General features: G+C 37.6%; 2 protein-coding genes across 3 annotated transcripts in view; one reads left to right on the top strand and one right to left on the bottom strand.

Annotated features, from left to right (window-relative positions):
* Positions 1–654: 654 nt before the first annotated feature.
* Positions 655–11,072, bottom strand: ISPD (Nucleotide-diphospho-sugar transferases superfamily protein). 2 transcript variants are annotated; one of them, XM_039128336.2, is made up of 12 exons: positions 10,782–11,072; positions 10,566–10,660; positions 10,412–10,480; positions 9,279–9,334; positions 9,043–9,191; positions 8,884–8,966; positions 8,340–8,417; positions 4,080–4,148; positions 1,908–1,976; positions 1,774–1,820; positions 1,106–1,196; positions 655–899 (listed from the first exon to the last, which is right to left on the bottom strand). In XM_039128336.2, exons 1-12 carry the CDS (start codon positions 10,924–10,926, stop codon positions 831–833), a joined length of 1,020 nt encoding a protein of 339 aa, XP_038984264.1. In that variant the 5' UTR covers positions 10,927–11,072; the 3' UTR covers positions 655–830. The 2 variants fall into 2 exon arrangements, with proteins under 2 accessions (XP_038984264.1, XP_038984265.1); XM_039128337.2 differs by having other exon boundaries at positions 9,112–9,191.
* A 5,008-nt stretch (positions 11,073–16,080) lies between these two features.
* The window catches only part of LOC149751633 (uncharacterized), a 10,094-nt gene continuing 5,613 nt past the window's right edge, over positions 16,081–20,561 (top strand). The window contains exons 1-2 of the mRNA XM_089926397.1: positions 16,081–16,162; positions 16,347–16,397. Of these exons, the coding sequence (XP_089782523.1) occupies positions 16,081–16,162; positions 16,347–16,397 (133 nt within the window). The remainder of the gene's footprint in view (positions 16,163–16,346; positions 16,398–20,561) is intronic.

Raw genomic sequence — 20,561 nt, 5'->3', positions numbered from 1 at the left:
AGTCTATCAAATGTTGTTATCGCACATCCACCCCCTCTTTGGATTAAAATATGCATTCAATACTGTTGCCATCTCAACATAGAATGCCGTGCAATGAAGGTCCAAGTTTGCCCTTAAATCTCTTTAAGAGAGAGAGTAAAAAAGGCATGGAGCTTTGTTGGCTCCCTGCTTCAACGCCATGTTAATTTTTTCAGCTTTGAGTAGGCCCAAACAAATCGAAAGCTTCACCGGTGCTTCAAAAATGGTGTTTTTTCCTTCCATCCACATGACCCACAATGTCAGGATGATCTCACCATCAACGCCTTCAACTCTCAAGCACATAAAACTGCTTTTTTCATTTGCATATGTATGTATGTAGGTACGTACATATGTCCATATGTATGTATAATTGTTTCTCTGATGCAGAGCATTGCACAAATGCTTAATTTTCATATTATAATTTCTTTTCTACCAGTTTAATCAATTGAAACACAAAACCACTTAAAATGCTGATGATCAGAAAGTATAACCTCACTCCATATCTAAAAGTAAAACCCTAGTCAAGGCAGATAGTTACTTCGTCATGGTTCTGCTACGACACTGCACTACCTGTTGACAGCAAGCATGTGATGGGAGCCTGCTGATGCTTCAAAGAAAGAAGTATTGTTAGCGGAATGCGGTGAAACATTGGTTATAATCATTAACAAGGGAGCCACATGGAAACAAAGCAGAATCGAGTCAATATCTCTTAACTCATATGGATTGCTTCAGGGCATCCTAGTAGATAAAAAAAAATGGAAGAGGCCCTTTCTCTATATAAAAGGAATGTGGAGAAGATGTCAAAAAAATGATTACAGAGATGCACCCTCTCTCATATTTAATATTCGTTCGGCCAGCAATAGATCATCTGGGGTCGTGACCTGCAAGGAATGCATGATAAAGCTGGTTAATAACCTAGGAAACATATAATGGGAAGGTTCATTGTCAAAAGATCTTAATATAAGATGAAGTAATAAGGATCTGGCAATATTTGGTTTTCAGGGTGTTCTGTGCCATTCCGATCAAACTAAAATGTTTCCAAATGAATATTATATCCCAACCAAGCACAAAGTAGAAGAGTCAGCACCTTGATGTTTGTATAAGAACCTTCTGTGATATAAACAGGATGTTTGAGGTGCTCCACAATAGATACGTCATCAGTGACTTCAAGACCATTCCTGTAGTCGAGAAATCCACAAGAAAAGTTGATGCATGATCAAACAGGATGACCAAGTTTAACATATTGACAGCACATGTTATGCTCGATCTCTGCTAGCAAGCTACTTCTCAAATTTTTGTTTACATATTAACATGATAATAAATTTGATGTGCAAAGAGTGACCTTCTGATTGGTCCTATGTACGTCAACTACGAAATTAACATGGTTCTCCAGGTTATACAAGAACTAGTAGAATATAAGAGTGGAGATCCGCCTCTAAGAACATCAATTGATCTTCTAAATTTGTCAATCAGGAGACTCGTACAACATCATTAAACCAGTGGCTTAAAAACAGGTGCCCGGTGTAAGTGTAGGCTAATTAGTTAAATAAAAATCCTGAAGTCCAGATTTTTCATGCACAAGGGGGATCAATGGGGTGTTAACTTGAGAGTAAGAATAGCAGTAACACAAACTCCAGTTGCACAAACTCTAGCTGCACACAAGCTAGCATGAAGAACCTACCTTTTCTTCATTTATCAAATGGGAAATGAATAAAATCGTCATCATAAAGTTCTACTACTGAAAGTATCACATACCTGTTGACAAGCTCAAAACCATCTCTGAGCAAATTCGGTTTGATAACCTACAGAAAATAACAAAGATACTCGTCACTTCGGCATCATATAGCACCTGATGGTATGGCTACACTAATTGCCTTAAATAAGGATACCTGTGGAGTGTGCATTTCCCAAAGAGTTTTCCTGTCAAGGGTTTTTACCACAAAAGAGTCACTGTTGGCCTGCATAACGCAATAGTAGAGATAAGAACTGCAGGTCCATAATGGGGCTTGACTATGCAGCAATTTAAGCAAAAGAAACAGTTGTGAGCCACTAAAACAAAATATTGTGTCATTTCATGTCTGGACTAAAGGCAAGATTCATCCTGAGAACAAATAGAGGAGCGCAATAATCCACATGTGGCAAATTTGATACATTACCAATAAATGCAATCAGATTCCTGGGACAGGGCAACAGGGTAAGGTAGCAAGTTGATCTCTGCATGTATTGTAAACTGAAATGCTGCATCTGCGGAGTCACCATATGGCTTCACATGTGAAATAGGTGACTTGCAACCCTGTTCAATTTGGATTGCCTTCACCATAATAGGTGGTTATCGGACGTCCCATATCACAATAATATTATATTTAATGCATCAGCGGGAAACATGACTGAAGCATTCCAATCAGTTGGGAGGAAAGGAGGCATAGGGAGTAGGAAAGAACAGGAAGACTGTTCAGCATCGGATTCAAATGAAGCCATAAACCACCTTCCAAAGCAGCAATAGATGAGCTGTTGGGAAAGGTTAGAGTGTGAATCATGCACAGAATATACTATGAAGAGAAGGAACAGGAAGAAATCTGCCAACTTTGCCTTTCGTCATATCAATTCAAACTAGTATGTTCAAGGTGGAAAGTCAATAAAGGATTCTGCAGTTGCGCAACATCATATTATCAGTTTCTAACTTATGCTGTAACTCAATGAGATCAGAAGATGTGCAAGGGCATAACATTTTTGCTTGGAATCACATATTACGGAAAATCCTCTAGAATAAAGTCTTGCCAAAAGTGAGATCACGGTTGATGACAGGTGCATTCTTCGTCAACAGATGGACTGCCTAGGCGGACTACTTGCTACAATAGTGTGCATTTATTTAAATCTTTGTCACTTGCCGGGGGCAACTTCTTTACCCCATCACTTGGGAAAGTGAAACTTTTCCCTGAGTTCGAGAGACATGATTCATTGCTAAAATTGCTCAAGAGGCTATTGTAGTATGCATCTTCATCAAGTCCCCAAGTTGTAGGCTAGATGCAGGGTGATGATAAAGTCATTCAGGTCAAACTGGCAAGCAAGGGATAATCAATCCTGTGTTTCATCTATTTGTGAAATAACTGGATCCTAGTTATTTGGGTTGCTCACAATTCTCAGAATATAGAGGACTGAAGTCTTAGGAGCTCATGTACAAATTTCAGATAATGACGCCAATGGATCTCTAATAAATGAGAACTCTTATCAGAATATAGAGGACTGGAAGTCTTAGGAGCTCATGTACAAATTTCAGATAATGACGACAATGGATCTCTAATAAATGAGAACTCTTTTAACATACACAGAAGACAACTGTACAGAATCAATTAGAAGTATCATTAACCCAATCGGCAAATACATAGGGCTGGATATGTTTCAGTTAGATGATAAAGAATCTGGCAAGAAATGATATGGACCTAATGGAGAAGATGTCTGTTGCATTGCGAACAAGAGGAGCACCTGACCTAGTGACCTTCTACATAATCAGCAAACACAATATTAAATCTGATATAGTCAAATAGACATCACCATCAACAGTTGAGGATACTAGGCTAAATATGTAAGAGACTTAACCAACCATCTATTTGACTGTTTTAAATAAAGCTTCATTGGCATAACAGTGCTGTGCAATAGAAAGGCTTACTGCAGCGGCCACAAATGCCCTCCACCAGAGAAGGAAACTTAGAGGCAAAGTAGCAAAAGGCAGCGACGTTTGTGCCCTTGGCACTTCCAGCCATTATAAAAACAAATTATTAGAAATCATTGATATAAAGTTAATGTTTCTCATTATCAAATATGTATAGTGCCTGAAGTAATAGAGCTAATGGAAATGGACGGACGGAAATCATCATAAATCTGTGTACATAATATTGGGGCATCAAGTATGCAATGGGTTTCTGATAAGGTCAATCAGCACTAGGTTATTTATAACAGTTCAAATCAGAATTAACTGAAGTCTCCAGATGTGCTGAAGCTGCATTCTTGAAAAATTATGACATGTATTTCATAAATTTAACTTTCCCAAAAGCTAGACAGACCTCTTTTATGGTAGCCTTTACAGGAACACCAAGAACAGCTGCCCCATTCAGCCAAGCATCTTTCAGGACCTAGCAATCAAACAAGTAGATCTAAGGTTACTTTCAGTTGATAGTATCCACAGGGCATGGAGATGCACTGTGAAGAATACCTGCAAGAAAACAATGAAAAAGATGACAGTCCCATATATGCTACACATACAAAAAAGCAGATATATTCAGAGTGTACCTAAATCAAATGATCAAGATGGTAATTTAGACTGTTTGCCAAAAACAGCAGAAAGACAACTTTCGAAAGTCATCACTAGTAACTTCTAACAAAAGCAATAATCATATATTTTCAAGAAATTGGAATATAACCAGTTGTAACACTTTGATATTTATTTATCAGGATTTCACTTGTGTATACAAGTCCTGGAAGTCCTGCAATACTAACAGATACAAAGAAAAATACCTCTAAGAAGAAAGTACAGCACTTACACTCAAAGCTTGAACAAATAGTTTTAATCTTAAAATATGTAATCCTATCTATATTGCATCTCGAACAGAAAGAGAGTCTAATTGTTAACTCCAATCTATAACATCTTGGATACTGAAATCACTAATTTTTCAGAAGAGATAAAAATACCCTAATATATGAAAATAACAGAGAAAAAGTGAAAAGCTTGATTCATTTGCTTTCTTACATAGTAGAATAGCACATAAAAATCTAAGAAATAGGCATGTTGAAAACTTGTTATTTTAGAAAGGCTGTAGGACGATTGACATTTTTTCCTATTTGGCCTTTTTTTATTAGGTGGCCCATACATACATCTATGTGCTTGTGCTTGTGCATGTGTGTGTACTGTTGGATTTTTTTAAACTCCTAAGGTGGTCTAATCTAATCACAACCATTGCTTTTATAGAAGTGAATGCAAAAGTTTGTCGATATAAAGGTCTACTCCTGAAAGGGGACAAACTCTCAGTAAGTAAATGAAACCCTTCACCAAAGACACTGCTTTGGTTGTTGATTGTCATGACAGGTACATTGTTCCTCTTTTCACTTCAACTTGTTCATCATTACTTTAGTGCGTAATCCTTGCCTTTCAATCTAGAAAGCATAAAATAATTCCATCTTGCACAAACATGTGAATGAGTGTGCATGTGTTTGCATGTGTGTGTTTGAATATTATATTCCTAATTGACCTTTTTTTATTAGGTGGCATATATGTGTGATGCGTGTGTGAAAGCACAGGGCAGGGACTAGGGCAAAAGTGGATTGGCATATGCATGCTTGCATGTGCACATGCATTTGTACGTGGGCACGTGCATGCATGTGTTTGATACAAGTGATGTATGGGATGATATCGAAATTGCTAGCAAGATAGCACAGATTATGCAAGCATTGAAAGTTTAAGCAGATATAAGCATGAGACTGTTGCACACGTGTCTGATACAAGTGATGTCTCGGATGACTAGCATACCCAAAAGTATGAAAGATGATATAGTTGCCAATTCAAAATTTTAAATCATACATATTGAGTTCTTCCAACTTACTAACTAGATGAGACGGCTTTTGCAAGTATTGAAAGCAAGGTTTGCCAAACTGGTATCAGAGACCATGCTGGCCAACGACTGGCTTGGCACAATATGAGTCCGTACCGCGCTGTTCTGAGATGTATCGAAAACAAGGAGAGGGAGGGGGAAAGGGAGAAAAGGAGAGAGGAAGAGAGAGGGAAGGAGGGAGGGAGGAAGGGGGAGGGTCGAGAGGTAAAACCTAACCCTAGTGGGGAGAGAGAGAGAGAGAAGGGGGGAGGAAGAAAGGGGGAGGGTCGAGGGAAACTTGAGAGAGAGGGAGGATGCTTATCGATGATGCTGCAGGGGAGGGATCACGATCAGGTGCTGAGAGTGAGGGTGGGGTTTCTTAAAGCTAGGTGGGGGGGGGGGGGGAGGAGGGGGTGGGTTTAACCGAATCGGGCTTTTATCAAATAGGAGGATGGTTTAATCAAACAGTCGGCTTCTATTTCAAGGGCACTAACTGAAAGCTTAAGCAGTTATAAGCATGAAACCATTGAGACTATACTCTGACAAGATATTATTTGAAAAAGGGTAGTAGAGTTGAAGATTATTGGACATTAAATTTTCTTTGAGAAAGGGAAAATATAACTCATGTCTTTGTACAAGTATTTGAAATTAGATATTCATTAATCTTAATATAAATTTGACTGTCACAAGAAGAGCTCATTCATATACATCTTGTTGACTTTTAAAGATGTGGCACTATTAGATTTAATCCATTAAGGTGGTCTCACTCAATTACGATTGAAATATGGGGAATTGGGTTAACATTACAAATACACCATAAGGGCATGGCCCAACATAATCTATACAAGGTGTATGCGGTCACCACATGGTGAGAATACCATAAAGAAAATATACAAAGGAAAATGGGACTATGTAAAGAGTATTTATGTAACATCTCTAATACCTCAAACATATGGTGGGTCTACTATAGAGACTTTGCTTAAGAGATACTCATATCGAGTCGTAGTATGCATCATCATGAGGTCAGCAATTTGCTTGATGGAGGGGGTGTAAGGAAGAGAAAGAGCATGTCGATAAAATGACTGAAACAAAGCAGCATATCTCAATATGCTTCGTCTGCCCATGGAAAATAGGATTCTCAACTGTGAATGGCACTCTAGGTCACAATATAAAGGATTAGGACAATAGATGTGGACACCCATATGTGAGAGAAGGTAAAGAAATATGACCTCTAAGTTAGTGTCCAACATAGTGCAATACTCATCCTTAGCACTGGTGTGATAAACAACATCTTGCTTATTACTTTTAAATGAGATAATTGAATCACCAAGGAAGACACAAAAGCTAGTACTAGAGCATCGATTTGCAGGGTAAATAATGCATGATTAGAGAGAAGACTGATGGAATCCATAGGCTAGAGGAAGTAACTGCCAATGGATGCCAAGAAATTGGATAATTGAGTTAAGATGACTATATGCTATGAGAGCATGGCTCAACATGATAGATACATGGTGTATGCGGTGACCACACAGTGAGAAGACCATATAGAAAATACACAAAGGAAATGGGACTACACAAAGAATATGTATATAATGTCTCCAACAACAATCATCGAGATTATGCTGGATTATACATGAAATGTCCTTTTCTAGCTCTTGCTTTAGCCCTATATTTCTAATCCCTAGGGGGTCTTCCTCCTCTAGCAGGTATATGAAGATGTGGTCAGTCCTCAGCCTCATATGCTGAAAAGAAGGATTACTACAAGGTTTTGGAAGATTAAAGCCCACGGGATCAGTCCTCAGTCATCATGGCAGGTATTTTCTTCTCCTTTTACATGTTCATCAATGTTTTGGAGAATGATTTAAGGCTCTCAATCTCAAAAGCATCAATGTCTTTTGAACAGAGAACAAAATGTATTTTGTGACTTTCTTGAACGATAAAGATGATGTGTGAAAAACAATAATATAAATTGCATAAGGCATACCAAACAGCCATACTACACAAGAAGAATGCTGCAACATGCCAAAAGCACCAGTCAGCTGATCTAAGAATCATAACCTCTATGCCAAAAAATAAAGTATTGATACATGATTAGAAGCATTTGCAGGTGTTGCAGATGTTCTTTGACAGTCAGAAATGGAAGGTCTGCCTAAGAAATTCATTATTCAATTTGGTACATTAGCATGATTGGTAAGTTTTGGTAATTAAGTTAAAGTTACCATCTAGAATATATGAGATCATTTATGCGGCTGTGTGCATGCAATGGAAGCATTTAGTGGTTTCCTACAGTTTAGAAAAGGTACATGGTGACCTTCAGACTGTTTGCTAACAAAAAGAAAAGAAAAGTCTTCCCCTTGCAATTGACCGAGCCAGCACAAATTCTCAAAGTTTAAAAGTACTACCGATATGTAATTCCTTAGGGAAAGAAACTGCACAAACAGCTAGAATGTAAGCTAGAAAAGTTTGGATGAAATCCAGTATATGTAGTATGTATAATTATAACAAAACACACCAAAATATAGACATTTACATGAGATCTTATAACCACATTGCCACTCTACATGCATAAACACAGCATATCATGACAAAATCTACAATTTAGGGGAAAAATCACTTCCAGAGAAGAAGGAAAAAACAGATCCCAAAGAAATATAAGATATCTGTTTGGCATGTATTAAAATATAGAATCATTCAAGTTATCACTGGATGCTAGGTAGCTGCATGGTATAATTAAACAACCTTTTTAATATCTCCAGACATAACCAGAGGCCTAGCAGAATCATGGATGCACACGAGTTCTGAGCTGCCATCAATTTCCTGTAAGATGTTGGAAGAAGTTCTTAAAAGGTATAGATACAAAAAATGTGAAGAGTATGTATTAAGGAAATAATTATACTAAAAGTTGAAGATCACATAGGTATTATGTCAAGAAACTTTCTCAAATAGATATGCTATTTTCTTCTAATACGTAGGTACACAAGTCTTTTCATTGGATAAAACCAAAGATACAAGGAAGAATGACAGTTTATGGAGAATAACTATTAGGGATAAATGCGGTCAAGGGAATGAGTGAAAATCATCAATTGTAATTTGCCTTTATAGAAAGACTAACTAAGAATTATCAAAGTTATAAGGTGGAAAAAGAAAAGTATTCATGTTTTTACTTATCCTTAGAATATAATTACAACAGAATATAGTTACAATGATAAGTTGATAACAGGATGAAAAGATTTTTTTTTTTCTTTCTATGCATTTAAAAAGTTGGATTTAGAAGTGTGTTTACCTGAAAACCATTGAAAACAGAATCTTGTCTCTCCTTCCCAGGAAGTGCAAACCTAACACCTATTTGTATCTCCTCACTAGCATCTGCAAACATGGAAAATGATGGATTCTGGTATCTCCTATACATACAATAATATCTAAACCAGAAAATGAAATTTACCAAATGGAAATCCAATCTCTACATATATGAGAAAGAAAACTTTAAATGGGTCCAAGAGGCTTTCTGAACCTTCAAATATATCCTTGTAAGATGGATCACATACAACAACTATTTCTTTCACTTCACTCATTTGTGAGAAAGTGTAGAAACTGCAACGAAAAACAATACCATGGTTTGAGCAAAGTAAATAACAATAACAGAAAAGTTCACCATGTGAAAAGCTGAAAAAGAAATACCTGTACAATGCAATTGGTTGTCCTAAAAGTGGAAGATATTGCTTTGGCATACTTGCCTGTGGCATAAACAGCAAATATTGTTATGTCATAATAATTGAATGACGGATTGAAAAAATGTAAGTTCATCATTCTGCCTCTATGTGTTTGTGCATATTATGCCATGGATGATCCCGTCATGTACTAGTAGTAGTAACATGCATCTGCAGTACATGTAAGTGTTTGCCTGCAGCTTTATTGATAGACAGAATGCAAATTCACTCATGCCTTCAAATGTGATTTTGTCTATAACAACAAAATATCTAGAAATTTAAAAGGGTCGAAGGCACTGAATTTAACAAAAGAAGTGTGTTGACAGAGGTGTAACGATTCAAATCCACCAGCATCTTCTGGAGTTTTGGTGAATTGTCTAGAACATGAGATATAGAACAGCTTCGAAAGAATGCCAGTGCATCTGTTGCGGGACAACAATAAAGTAGACAGTTCAAAAAGATTCTTAGCATCCAATCATGAAGACAAGCAAGGAACAACAACAAAAAACATTAAATATTTAGGTATTTTGGACGTAGGAGTGCATTGATATAGAAAGACACTGGTTTTCTTCAGTTGCTTGCGGAACTTTTTTTTCACAAGAAATGAATAAATTCTATTTATAGATAAATTGAACTTACCTGCCAAGAAAGGCAATCCCCATACAGAAACAACCCACTTTACCCATCACCAAGCAAAAGTGATGAGAACCCCCAGTAGGTTCTTGAGGACTTTTCATTTATTTAAATAAAAAAACAAAAAGATAAAGTCTTTCCACTAAAGACAGTTAACCAAGGTTTAAAGAACACTAAATTCATAAGAAATTATCAATCTAAAACTTGCCTCCAAAGGAGTATCTATGAGGACTCGGTAAAACCAAGTCATGAAAATGGCCCAGGTATACCACTTAGCTGCTTAACTTCTACCAAAAGTATAATGACAGCAGGAACATTAGCAAAGTCTTTGTGGATTTAATTTTGAAACAGAAGAATCCCCCTTATGCACTCTTAGCTGGCTCAGAAAAGGATTGCGAACCAAAACTGGACTTATTCTTTTCGAAACAAATTAATCAAAAAGGGAAGAAGAAAAGGGGAAAGAATTATTACGCCCATGCGCTTTCCTTTTCCTCCCGCTAAAAGAACCACCGAAACGCTCTTATCTTTCACAGCTCCACCCTGCGAATAAATCAATCAAAATTACATCCCTTTTTTCCAATTAAGGATCCTCAATACTCCCTCTCCTTCTCCTATATAAACAAACCTCGCTTTCTTCTACCCTTTTCGCGCAACATCTGACCCGATTCTCATTTTTATTACGATTCAAAGCGATTCCATCCTTCGTCACGGATACCACACCTAAATAAAACACGATTAAAAAAAAAGAAGTGATTTTGGCATCAAATTCGAACTAGAGTTCCGATTTCTCGATAATATTTATACGTTTTTCTTGCGAGTGAGAGGAGAAGAGGAGTCTTGCCTGCGGGCATACGGCGCGAGAGGGGGAGCCGCGATCGAGACGGCATGGGAACCGAGAGGAATGGAGAGGATGCTTTGGATTTCGAGGAGGAAGGGAGGAGGTTGGGGAGGTGGTGGGAGAGGGAGACATCGAATCGGAGCGCCATTTCTTCCGATATAATTCGAGCTCAACGGTTCGGGAATGCTTCAGGGGTAGATGGTGGGACAAGAAGGAGAGCAGGTTAGGCGATGGGAAGTGGACGAGTAAGTTTTTGATCCAGCGCCCGTTGGGTATGTCGCGCGAGGCGGCCCTGGTCAAGATTCACGACTCCCGATTAGATTTTGTTGGCGGCTCCAACCAATCCCTGCCGTCCAATGTAAAACCTTCTGCTTTCGGATTCATCGCTCAGTTGACCATTTCAGGTGACTATTCCCAGTTAGGAGTGGCAAATTGATAAGATTCTGTCAGATTCGGACAGGGTCCGGCCGAATTCAGCTTAAATATTGAAATTTCCAGAGAGAACTTATATACGACTATCACTTGGTATACGAGTAATAGGAAAGAGGAATCCAGCCAGACTTCAGGTTATAAATTTTAACAAGCAAAATACCCTCCAAAGAATAGATGAAAAATAATATTAAAATAAAAATAATATATTTGTAAAATAAAATAAAAACAAAAATTATAAATAGAAAAATTATTGATGGAGAGTAAAAAGAATATGTGATAGCGATAAAATATTAATTGCTATAATAAATGAAAACAATATACAAAAGGTAAATGAACATTTAAAAATTAAATTAATTCATGTTATTTACAATATTAGAAAGTTAGATTTGATAATATGGAAAATATTAATAAATATAATTAAAGATATCTAAATTTACATAGCAAGTTTCACAAAATTAGAGTGCATCAAACACTATCCTAAATGAGAGCAATTAATTCTAATTAGTGTAAAATAAATTTGCAACTAAGTGCGAATTTACTTAGTATATAGGTTTTAAAATTTTGAAATGGGGCAATAATGAATTTCAACCAAAACGGAGGGCATTAATGGGTTTCGAAAAAGTGCATTGAATATATTGTAAATATACCAAAAATATTCTAGCATAGATTACAAAAAATAGTTTGGCAATCAACTTAATAAAATTATATTTTTGCATAGTTTTCAGAGCAGCTAAAATAAATGACTTTAAGTGAAAACACTGTTTTAGAGATTTTTGCATGCTTCTTGAAGCAATTGAAACAAATTATTTTAATTTAATTTTTTTTGAAATTTTTGCACAAATTTTAGCTTTAATTAATATCTATCAGCCCCCTCTCTCTCCTCTTTCAATAGTAGAGAGACCTGAGGCACTGATTTCAATATTATTTTGTTTGAATCAGTTCAGTACGGTACCGAATCAGTACCATATTGAATCAATAACCGATCAATATAGGTTTTGAGACCAGTTCAACTAGCCCTGATTCCTAGCAAAATATTTAGTTTTGGGCATGCCATTCATTAATCAGGAAAGGGGGAAAGAGTTGTGAGGTGCTTGCCAACTTTAGCTCATAAGTATTGCTTGGCATCTCTCTTTACCTAGAAGAGGTGCCAGATTAGAGCATCGCGGTGGTATGTATATATTTTTGAAAGAAAAAAAAAAGTTGCACTATGTTTCCTTCACTATTAAAAATACTTGATTAAAAAAAATCTCAATTAAGAAAGTAATGCGGCCAATGTAAAACTTTTCGGTTTTTCTTTTTACTAAAATTCAGTACTTGATATTGCAGAATGCAATTTAGATCGCTGCAGTGGAAAGTGAGTTTCCATGTCAGACTATTCATGATATATAATGAACTTTAAGACTCAACATGCTTTATCATGCACACTTCATTCGAAATTCTGCCATGTTTTCGGGTGGTCCAAAATTTAGAAGCCAATGTATGTAGGTTAGGAAGTAGGCTATAAAAAGGCATTACACCTAAAAAGTTTAAATATATCTTGAATCAAGTTACAATGCACTCTGCCTAAGATTAGCATCGCACATTGGAACAAAAATCATATGGGACGAGCACCATAGTGTATCATATGGGTCGGGTATTTTGTTTACCACATTTCCTCTTGTGCCTACCTTAAAGAGAAAATTTAGAAGTCAAATAAAGAAAAAACTTTTTCTACTAACAAAGTCCGTCAATTCTATAACATAATTAAAAAAAAATTCACACACTAATAGAGACCCTGCATGAAGAAAGACCATCTCATTTTCTTTTTTTCTTGTCAAATGATACATATTCACGACTTCCTGATACATTTTGTAAGCTTTTTTTGATACATATCTGTAGCAACTCAATACATGCTTCCAAGTAAATCGATACATAGTTCCAGAATATGATGTTCACCATTACATAATATATGGCTAGTCAATACACACCTAGCAATATAGTTATCCAATATTTCAATACACACCTTCAGGTAAATCGATATATATTCCATAATATGATGCTCATCAATACATACTATGTAGCCAAGTGATACACATCTGTCGATTTTCTGATATATACTGTAATCTTTTCTAATGCACACCCAACAACAACTCGATACATATCTTCAGGTAAATCAATACATAGTTTTCAAAATATGATATTCACGAGTATGTACTATACGGTTAGGTGATGTATACCTACAAAAATAGTCATCCAATATTTCAATACGCACCTTTAGGTAAATCGATATATAGTTTTCAGAAAGAAGAAAGGGACTTGGAAGGAGAAGAATACCCTTACGGATGGAAGAGACAACTTAATAAGAAAAAAGATAGAAGGAGAGGCTTAACGACGAAGAAAGAGAATGTGGATGGTTTTTCTTCATGGATGGTCTCTCTTAGCGCAAGCAATTTTTTTTTATTTTTTCTTTAAGTTAGGGGATTGATAGATTCCTTTAGTAGGAATTTTGTTATCCTTATTTGATTTTTGGGTTTTCTCTTTAAGATAAGTGTAAGAGAAAATGTGTCAAAAAAGGAGCCTCGTCTTATATTTCTTTCTATATTGCCTGCCCCATATGATTTTTGTTCCGCACATTGTAGAACCTCTCCTGATTCATTTTGTTTGATAGAAAACTCTCATGATCGATTGGTTAGGATGTTATAATACTTTGTTTTGTCGAGGATAACCCTACTCTCTCTCTCTCTCTCTCTCTCTCTCTCACCAAAGCTCTCTCATATTTTCAAGCTTCTCTCTTTAGAAAATCCTGAAAATAAGTAAGTCGTCGTTCCTGATAGAGATTCTTGAGTAAGATTTGACTTATTTTATTCTCCTTTTGAAAAGGCCAATTCCTAATGTGTATATATTTTCAATGTGTGCTCAAGTGAAACTGAAGTGCTTAAGTACCTGAGTGTTGATGTTTCAATTCATAGTTCAGCCATGATCTTTATTGTAAAATATTGACGGTTCAATTCATAGTTCAGCCATGGTCTTCCTTGTGAAGAGGGGCTAAGCACTTTGTCAATCTTGCTGAAGTAGTCAAAGGTCAAAGTCCTTTAGGTCTATAATAATATATGATGGAATAAGCAGATTATCATCTTTAGTAATATTAGGAAATATATAATTAAGTATATCCCTAATGATAGGAATATTTATATAATATCTTGGGAGCACCTCTCATGGTGCCAACATGTAATCCTCCTAATAGAAGCATTCACTACCTTTAGTCGTCACAAACTGCTTATATTCGATGTAGTACAGCTAGAAACATCGACTGATGATTGCCCACCATAGCTTGAAAAGAAGACTAGTTTTAGTGACCTAATAACCTTCTAGTCATCATAAAGAGTAGAATGATATTGAACGCTATTTCAACCTCAATTCGGTCAAGTAGTCTTTAGCTGCTGTTTTGATATGAAATAATTTTGGAACAATATACTGAGTGATCAATATTTCACATCAGCTTGAGCATTGTGCCATGAAATTTTGTACAATAGTGGCCCCAATAGATGCTTGTCATTACTTTTCAGATGCATAGTTGGCATAATCCAAAAGGTCAAGTAGATAGATTGAAGAATACCAATTCTAGAGAGATGATCTGAAAGCAATTTGGAAACTACTCTAACATTCAATTCAGAGAAGTGACTACTTTCTAACAAAAATCAAATTTAATTAAATGAAAGGAAGACCTTTAAGAGGTTGATAGAGCATTAACCTTATTTATGTCAGTAGAAAATTGAAGATAGATCAACTAACCTATAAAATTGACTTGCGCCAAGAATCCTCAGCAAGTTTACACCAAATGGGTGGGGGTCTTCCTTCTCTTCCTCTTCTTCTTACTCGGTCTCACTCCCTGATCCCCGAACAAATGCTCCTCGTTCGAGCACTGGCTGTGGTCGAGCTTAGGAGCCACTTATGGATTCTTCCCTAGCAGATGGTATACCTCTTCTTGAAGGAGTCCCAGGTGGCCTCCAGCATCTCATTGCAGAATTATGCAGAAGCCTTGTAATCTACAACAATAGTTGGATCCTCTCTTCGGCACAGGAGGCCTTCTCCTTTGGCTGGACAACCTCTTTGATTGCAAGGTTGACCCTCTCCTCGAACTGGGCAGCTCTATCCTTTGCCCATGTAAACCTCTCCTCAGATTGGGAGGCTCGAAGCTCAGCTGTAGTGACCACATCCCTTAGGCAGGCAATCTCCACGTTGGCCTCCTTCCTTGTGCAGGCCCCCTTCTTGCTGATGGCCTGCTGTATCTCCTGCAGCCGAACGACCATTGGTCGCAACTCCATCTATGAACTCTCAGCCTTGGAGCTGAAGAAGCGAGTCTGCACCTCAGCCTCCTCTCTTCTCGACCTCCGTCTGCTCCACCTTGGCACGGGCCCTGTTGCTCTCTGCCTCTCAAAGGAGGCAGTCAGAGACCTCCAACCTCTGCTGATGGGAGCGGATGATCTTAATAAGTACACAGACAGCTTACACTTTCTACAGAAATAAAGAAAAGATTGATCATTCAAAAATAACAAATGGATGAAAGAACCAGTCTGATTATCTCAACAACAGTGCAACAGGATGAGTTGATCATGCTCTCCGTCGGTCTCCACCGTAGCTCCAACTCCGTGCTCTGTGAAACTGGCCGAAGTGAAGACATCGACAGTTGTGTACCTCCAGTGGGAGTGTTGAAGGCTGGCGTGGACACTTTGGTGGGTAGACTAGTGGTGATGCAACCGACAGAGGAATGCAGCCCCTCTATCAGGGCCGAAGAAGGATCGGCAACCTCTGGCATAGGTGGTGAAACTGGAACGGTCGAGAGGGCATCCTAGAAACTGGAGTGGCCACCAGAGTAGATGATGGTACACTAATGGGGAGGGAAGTAAGCACCTCCACATCCATTGATCCTCTCTCGATAGGCTCCTCTTTGATTCTGATGTTTGGTCCCACAGGTACACTCCTCTTATCCGGGGAGGAACTGCTTTCGCCGGATTTTCTCTTCCTTGAGGAGCAGAAGAGTTCTTCCACCTCAAACTTCATGGTTGTAAGAACAGAAGAAGAATGAGTTAGTCATAGATTCAGATTGACAAAAAAGAAGCAGAATAAGATGAAAAAATATACCAACAAAAGGGGCAGGACTAAAGTCGGCATTGACCAAGGCCGACTCCCAAAGTAGCTTGGCCAAAGGTAGAGGACTCATCAGATGAAGCAAATCAACATACTCCTTCTCTTCATCGACAAAAAAGGAAAGAGGCTCAAGGCTTGCCTCTCGGGTGTCCTCCATAGGGTTAGAAAATAAAAAAAAAAATTGCCGAAAACATAAAAAAAAATCTGACCCTTCCACACATGGATAAGCGAAGGACTAGGAGGAAGGATGTTATAACTCTTCCTATAAAAAAGGTACTACCACCTCTTATTTTGAGGATGGGCCTTCACTTAAAAAAAGGCTCAAAACATCTCCAGCGTAGGTGTGATCCCTTGAAGCTGAATAAAGCAAAGAAAGCCCACAATCATCCTCCAAGCATTGAGGATGAGCTACACTGGGATAAGTTGGGACTAGGCCAACAAGTCGGCGATTACCGATAGAATCGAGAGCCTTAGCCCCACTTTCAGGAACTCCTCATTCAGGGCTATCTAGTTCTCCCCAGGTGATGTCGCTTGATTCGAAGGATTAGGGCACTCAAGGATAAAGTCCTCAAAAATAGAAAATGCCATTCAGATCCGATCGAGATCGGACTCCTCCAAAAGGCTTGTCTCAGTATCCAAACCTAAAGATACCTCAGAAAAAACTCTCCCTAAGACCACATAGACTTGGTCAGGAGAACCCTGACCCATTACCTCATCATCAAGAGACCGATCTCCAGCAGATGGGTCCATGAATATTCTCTAAACAATAAATAAGAAGACAACAAGGGGAGAAAAAGCAAAACAACCTATTAGAAAATAAAGACAAGATTCTGGTCGGGATAAGAAAGGAGATCCTTGACATAGAAGCTCATGAGTCGCACACTGTAACTCACACCTCCTCTCTCTAGTTTTGGAGAGTAAAAGAACTAGGTGAATGGGCTACGACTGCAGCCTTCCCTATTTATCAAGGGTTTAAGCAACCTCTTCCAAGGTGAAGCTTCACTTAGCCTTAGATACATGTCTCTTGGGTGTTCGCCTCAAGATGACCCATTCGGATCACCGCCAAGACCCAAACACCTAGTAAACTGTCGGACACCTTATCCATGACTGCAGTGCTTTGGGAAGGACAGCAAGGCCACATCCTTCATAAATACGGAATTTGAAAATTTTCTATTTTCTTAATGAAAAGGCACTATGCATTCTCCTTAGCGATCTTCATTAAAGTGTCCCTTATAGAAAAACTACCTCTACAGCCCACGTAGGATAGCTCGGTTCAATTGCGGAAATGGGGGACAAATGATACACCTCTAAACTGGCTACAACTCATCAGAAGATTCAACCAATTAAAACACGCCACAATGCCAACACGTGGTGTATCGGGAGCGGCTAGTGGGTGGGCCTAGTTCCATACCACTGAGCTTGAATATCAGGAGCTCCCTATAGTTGGTCACATCCTAATCGAGGAAACCAGTGATCATTAAAATCCCACCAATATGACAATTAGAACATCATCTGCGTGCGAAGCATTCATGTCCGATGTCTAGGCCGTACTCAAGCCAGCCACTTTTGGACGACCTACATACCCTAATTCTCTGGTGGTAGGTAGACTCCTCCACCGGACATACACAAAAAGAGAGGCAGAGGAGGTAAGCGAGAAGAACACCCTAATAGACTGAAAGACAACCTCCTCCCATTTTCTAATTACCATACTAACTTAGGTATCGAAAAGTCCCCCGCCGAATACATTCCAGCCAGAGGACTTCTTTACTTTATGTTGTTTCAGGTCAGAGTGCTCATGTTCCCTGACAAGGATCTCGGCTGTAGCAATTGAGCGCTGCTCGCCTTCTCCCATTCCGACCAAAGCAGTTGACCGCCAAGCTCTCTAGCATCGTCGCACTTCTCGTCGTGGTACCTAGGGCCAGTCAATTCTCAGCGGCAGCAGGTGGAATACCTAACATTTTGTATACTACAGTCATAGATATTCTTAATCATGATAAAATTGTTACATGAAAGGACAAGCATTCCTTAGTTCAAAGTCTTATTTCGAGTGCATAAAATCTTTCTAATGTATCTTAGTTGTTTTTACTATGTTGGAAGATTCTTGCTTTTAATATTTTGAACCGTGAAAGAAGACCCACTCCATGGAAAGCATGGCTTCAGAGTGGGTTAAAATGATATCATGGCAGCTTCAGTCTAATGAAAATAATGAAAGAAATGGGCAGACTAGTGGGGTACTGAAATCCATGCCACAGGATGCAAGTTAGTAGAAGATTATATTGCAAGATAACTGAACCTTCCTGTTTCATTTCAATGAAGAAAAGAAAGTAACAAAGGGAGATTCATGAGTGTAGAGTGAGCTAAAATCATAGCGTGGCAGGGAACCAGATTGTTGCATCTTTTGTCTAGAAGAAATAGTGCAAAGATTTGATCTAAGACACAATGACACATAAGCAATTACATATGCGATGCACATAGAAGAAATCATGCATGGAAAGGTTGTGGTAGTCTTAGGAATATATGATGGTTCCAAGAGGAGGGATGGATGGCTGTGATCCCTCATCTAATTATATAATTTAATAACTACATCAACACTTTTTCTCGGTGCAGCTTTCATGTTTCTGAAACTTAGAAAGAAAGAACTTAAAAAAGACTGGCGTATTAGCAGGGGAGTTTCTACAGGGAGGATGGTTGGTTTTGATAACTCTTTGGGAGTAGAGGAAAGATTGAATGAACTCGAGTAGAATACAGGACTAGAGTATCATGTCCTAGTAATATGCATCAGGTAATAATTTGTATTTACCAACAATTTAGCCCACATAATATTCAACATCTGCCTATATGTCAAATCCTATGCTACATTTATTAATAAGAGAGGTCTAATAATTAATATTCAAATCAATAGAGGACAGTAATTAATCCCAATTTCATGGACTGTAAAGTAATGATATATGCTGAATGATGGTCATACACAACTTTAGTTGTAGTGATTTGAGCATAGAAAGATAAAAAGTATGTCTCTAGAGTGGCATAAGAATGGTGGTCATATGTTCATCATCATTCTTACTATGAAATCAAATAGTTATTACCCAACTATTTAACTATCGTTTTGTTAAAAGGATATTTAACTGTTATATTTTTCTGTGTGGTTGAGTATGATTTTCTTATCATAATAATGCCATCATTTCCAGAATAATATTTTTTTCAAAATTTTGGCTTCATACAATTCTATAAACAGTATAATAACTCATAGAAAATTTAAGGCCAGCACTTAGGATGTGAACATCAATTTTACTAGATCCATGATAGAGTGATTAGACAAAATTTATAGTACAGAGTGGGGGTGCAACTATTGAGCAGGTTATTGATTTATCAGATAGTTACATCGATTAATTTGGGTACTAATTATCAGTTATTGAGTAAAAGATAAAAAGAATTTGATGCTTTATAGATGTGACCTATATATCTTTGACTCTTACAGTTTGCTGCATGTGTTACTTGAAACTTAATTGTCATGGACATCTTTTTATCTAATTTCCTTTCCCATGGAACAATTTATTAAAGGTAAAAGAAGAGAAAGTTGAAGTGAGATTATTCTGTGTTCTCTGATTGCCTCAATTAACCATATAAAAGTTCCCAGAATATGGTTTGCATAGATCAATTTGTTTACACAAGGGGGTTTTAGAAGACAAATGCTTTTCAAGATTATATTATTAAATTTCAAAGTTTAAAATATGTTGTTGTTGCTGATGCTGCTGCTATTGCTATTGTTCCTGCTGCTGCTGTGAATGCAAGCTTAAGATCCATATATATAGATTAACTATACCATTGTCATACATTGTTATAATGACTAAAAATAATAATTATATTATTCGTACTGTAATTTTTTTGAGAGAAGTTCATACTATAATTTTTGACACAATCTTTCCAAAGTTTTTTGTCTCATAGGAAAAGATGAATAAAAATTGGAGGGAAAAATTATCTAAGATGATAAGATAGAATGTTAAAAAGGAGATGAAAAACGTCAATGTGTTAGCTAGTCTTCCCTTAAAAAAATGGTTTTCTGAAATAATGTAACTTGTATAGCATGGCAAATTCTTTCTAAGAAAAATTCTTGAGCATTCATGCTCAAGTTCAAGAGGAGAAGAGTACTCCCCCACAAACCAAGTCGGCAGATTCTTTCGACTGGGCGATCTCCTTGCAACTCATGAAAGCAATCACAGGACC

This window comes from Phoenix dactylifera, chromosome 11, assembly GCF_051530095.1.
Source record: "Phoenix dactylifera cultivar Ajwa chromosome 11, Ajwa_hap1_PhDact_Kaust_v1.1, whole genome shotgun sequence".
Lineage (NCBI taxonomy): Eukaryota > Viridiplantae > Streptophyta > Magnoliopsida > Arecales > Arecaceae > Phoenix > Phoenix dactylifera.
Note: the sequence above shows the minus strand (reverse complement) of the source record. Positions and strands in the feature narration are given on the sequence as shown.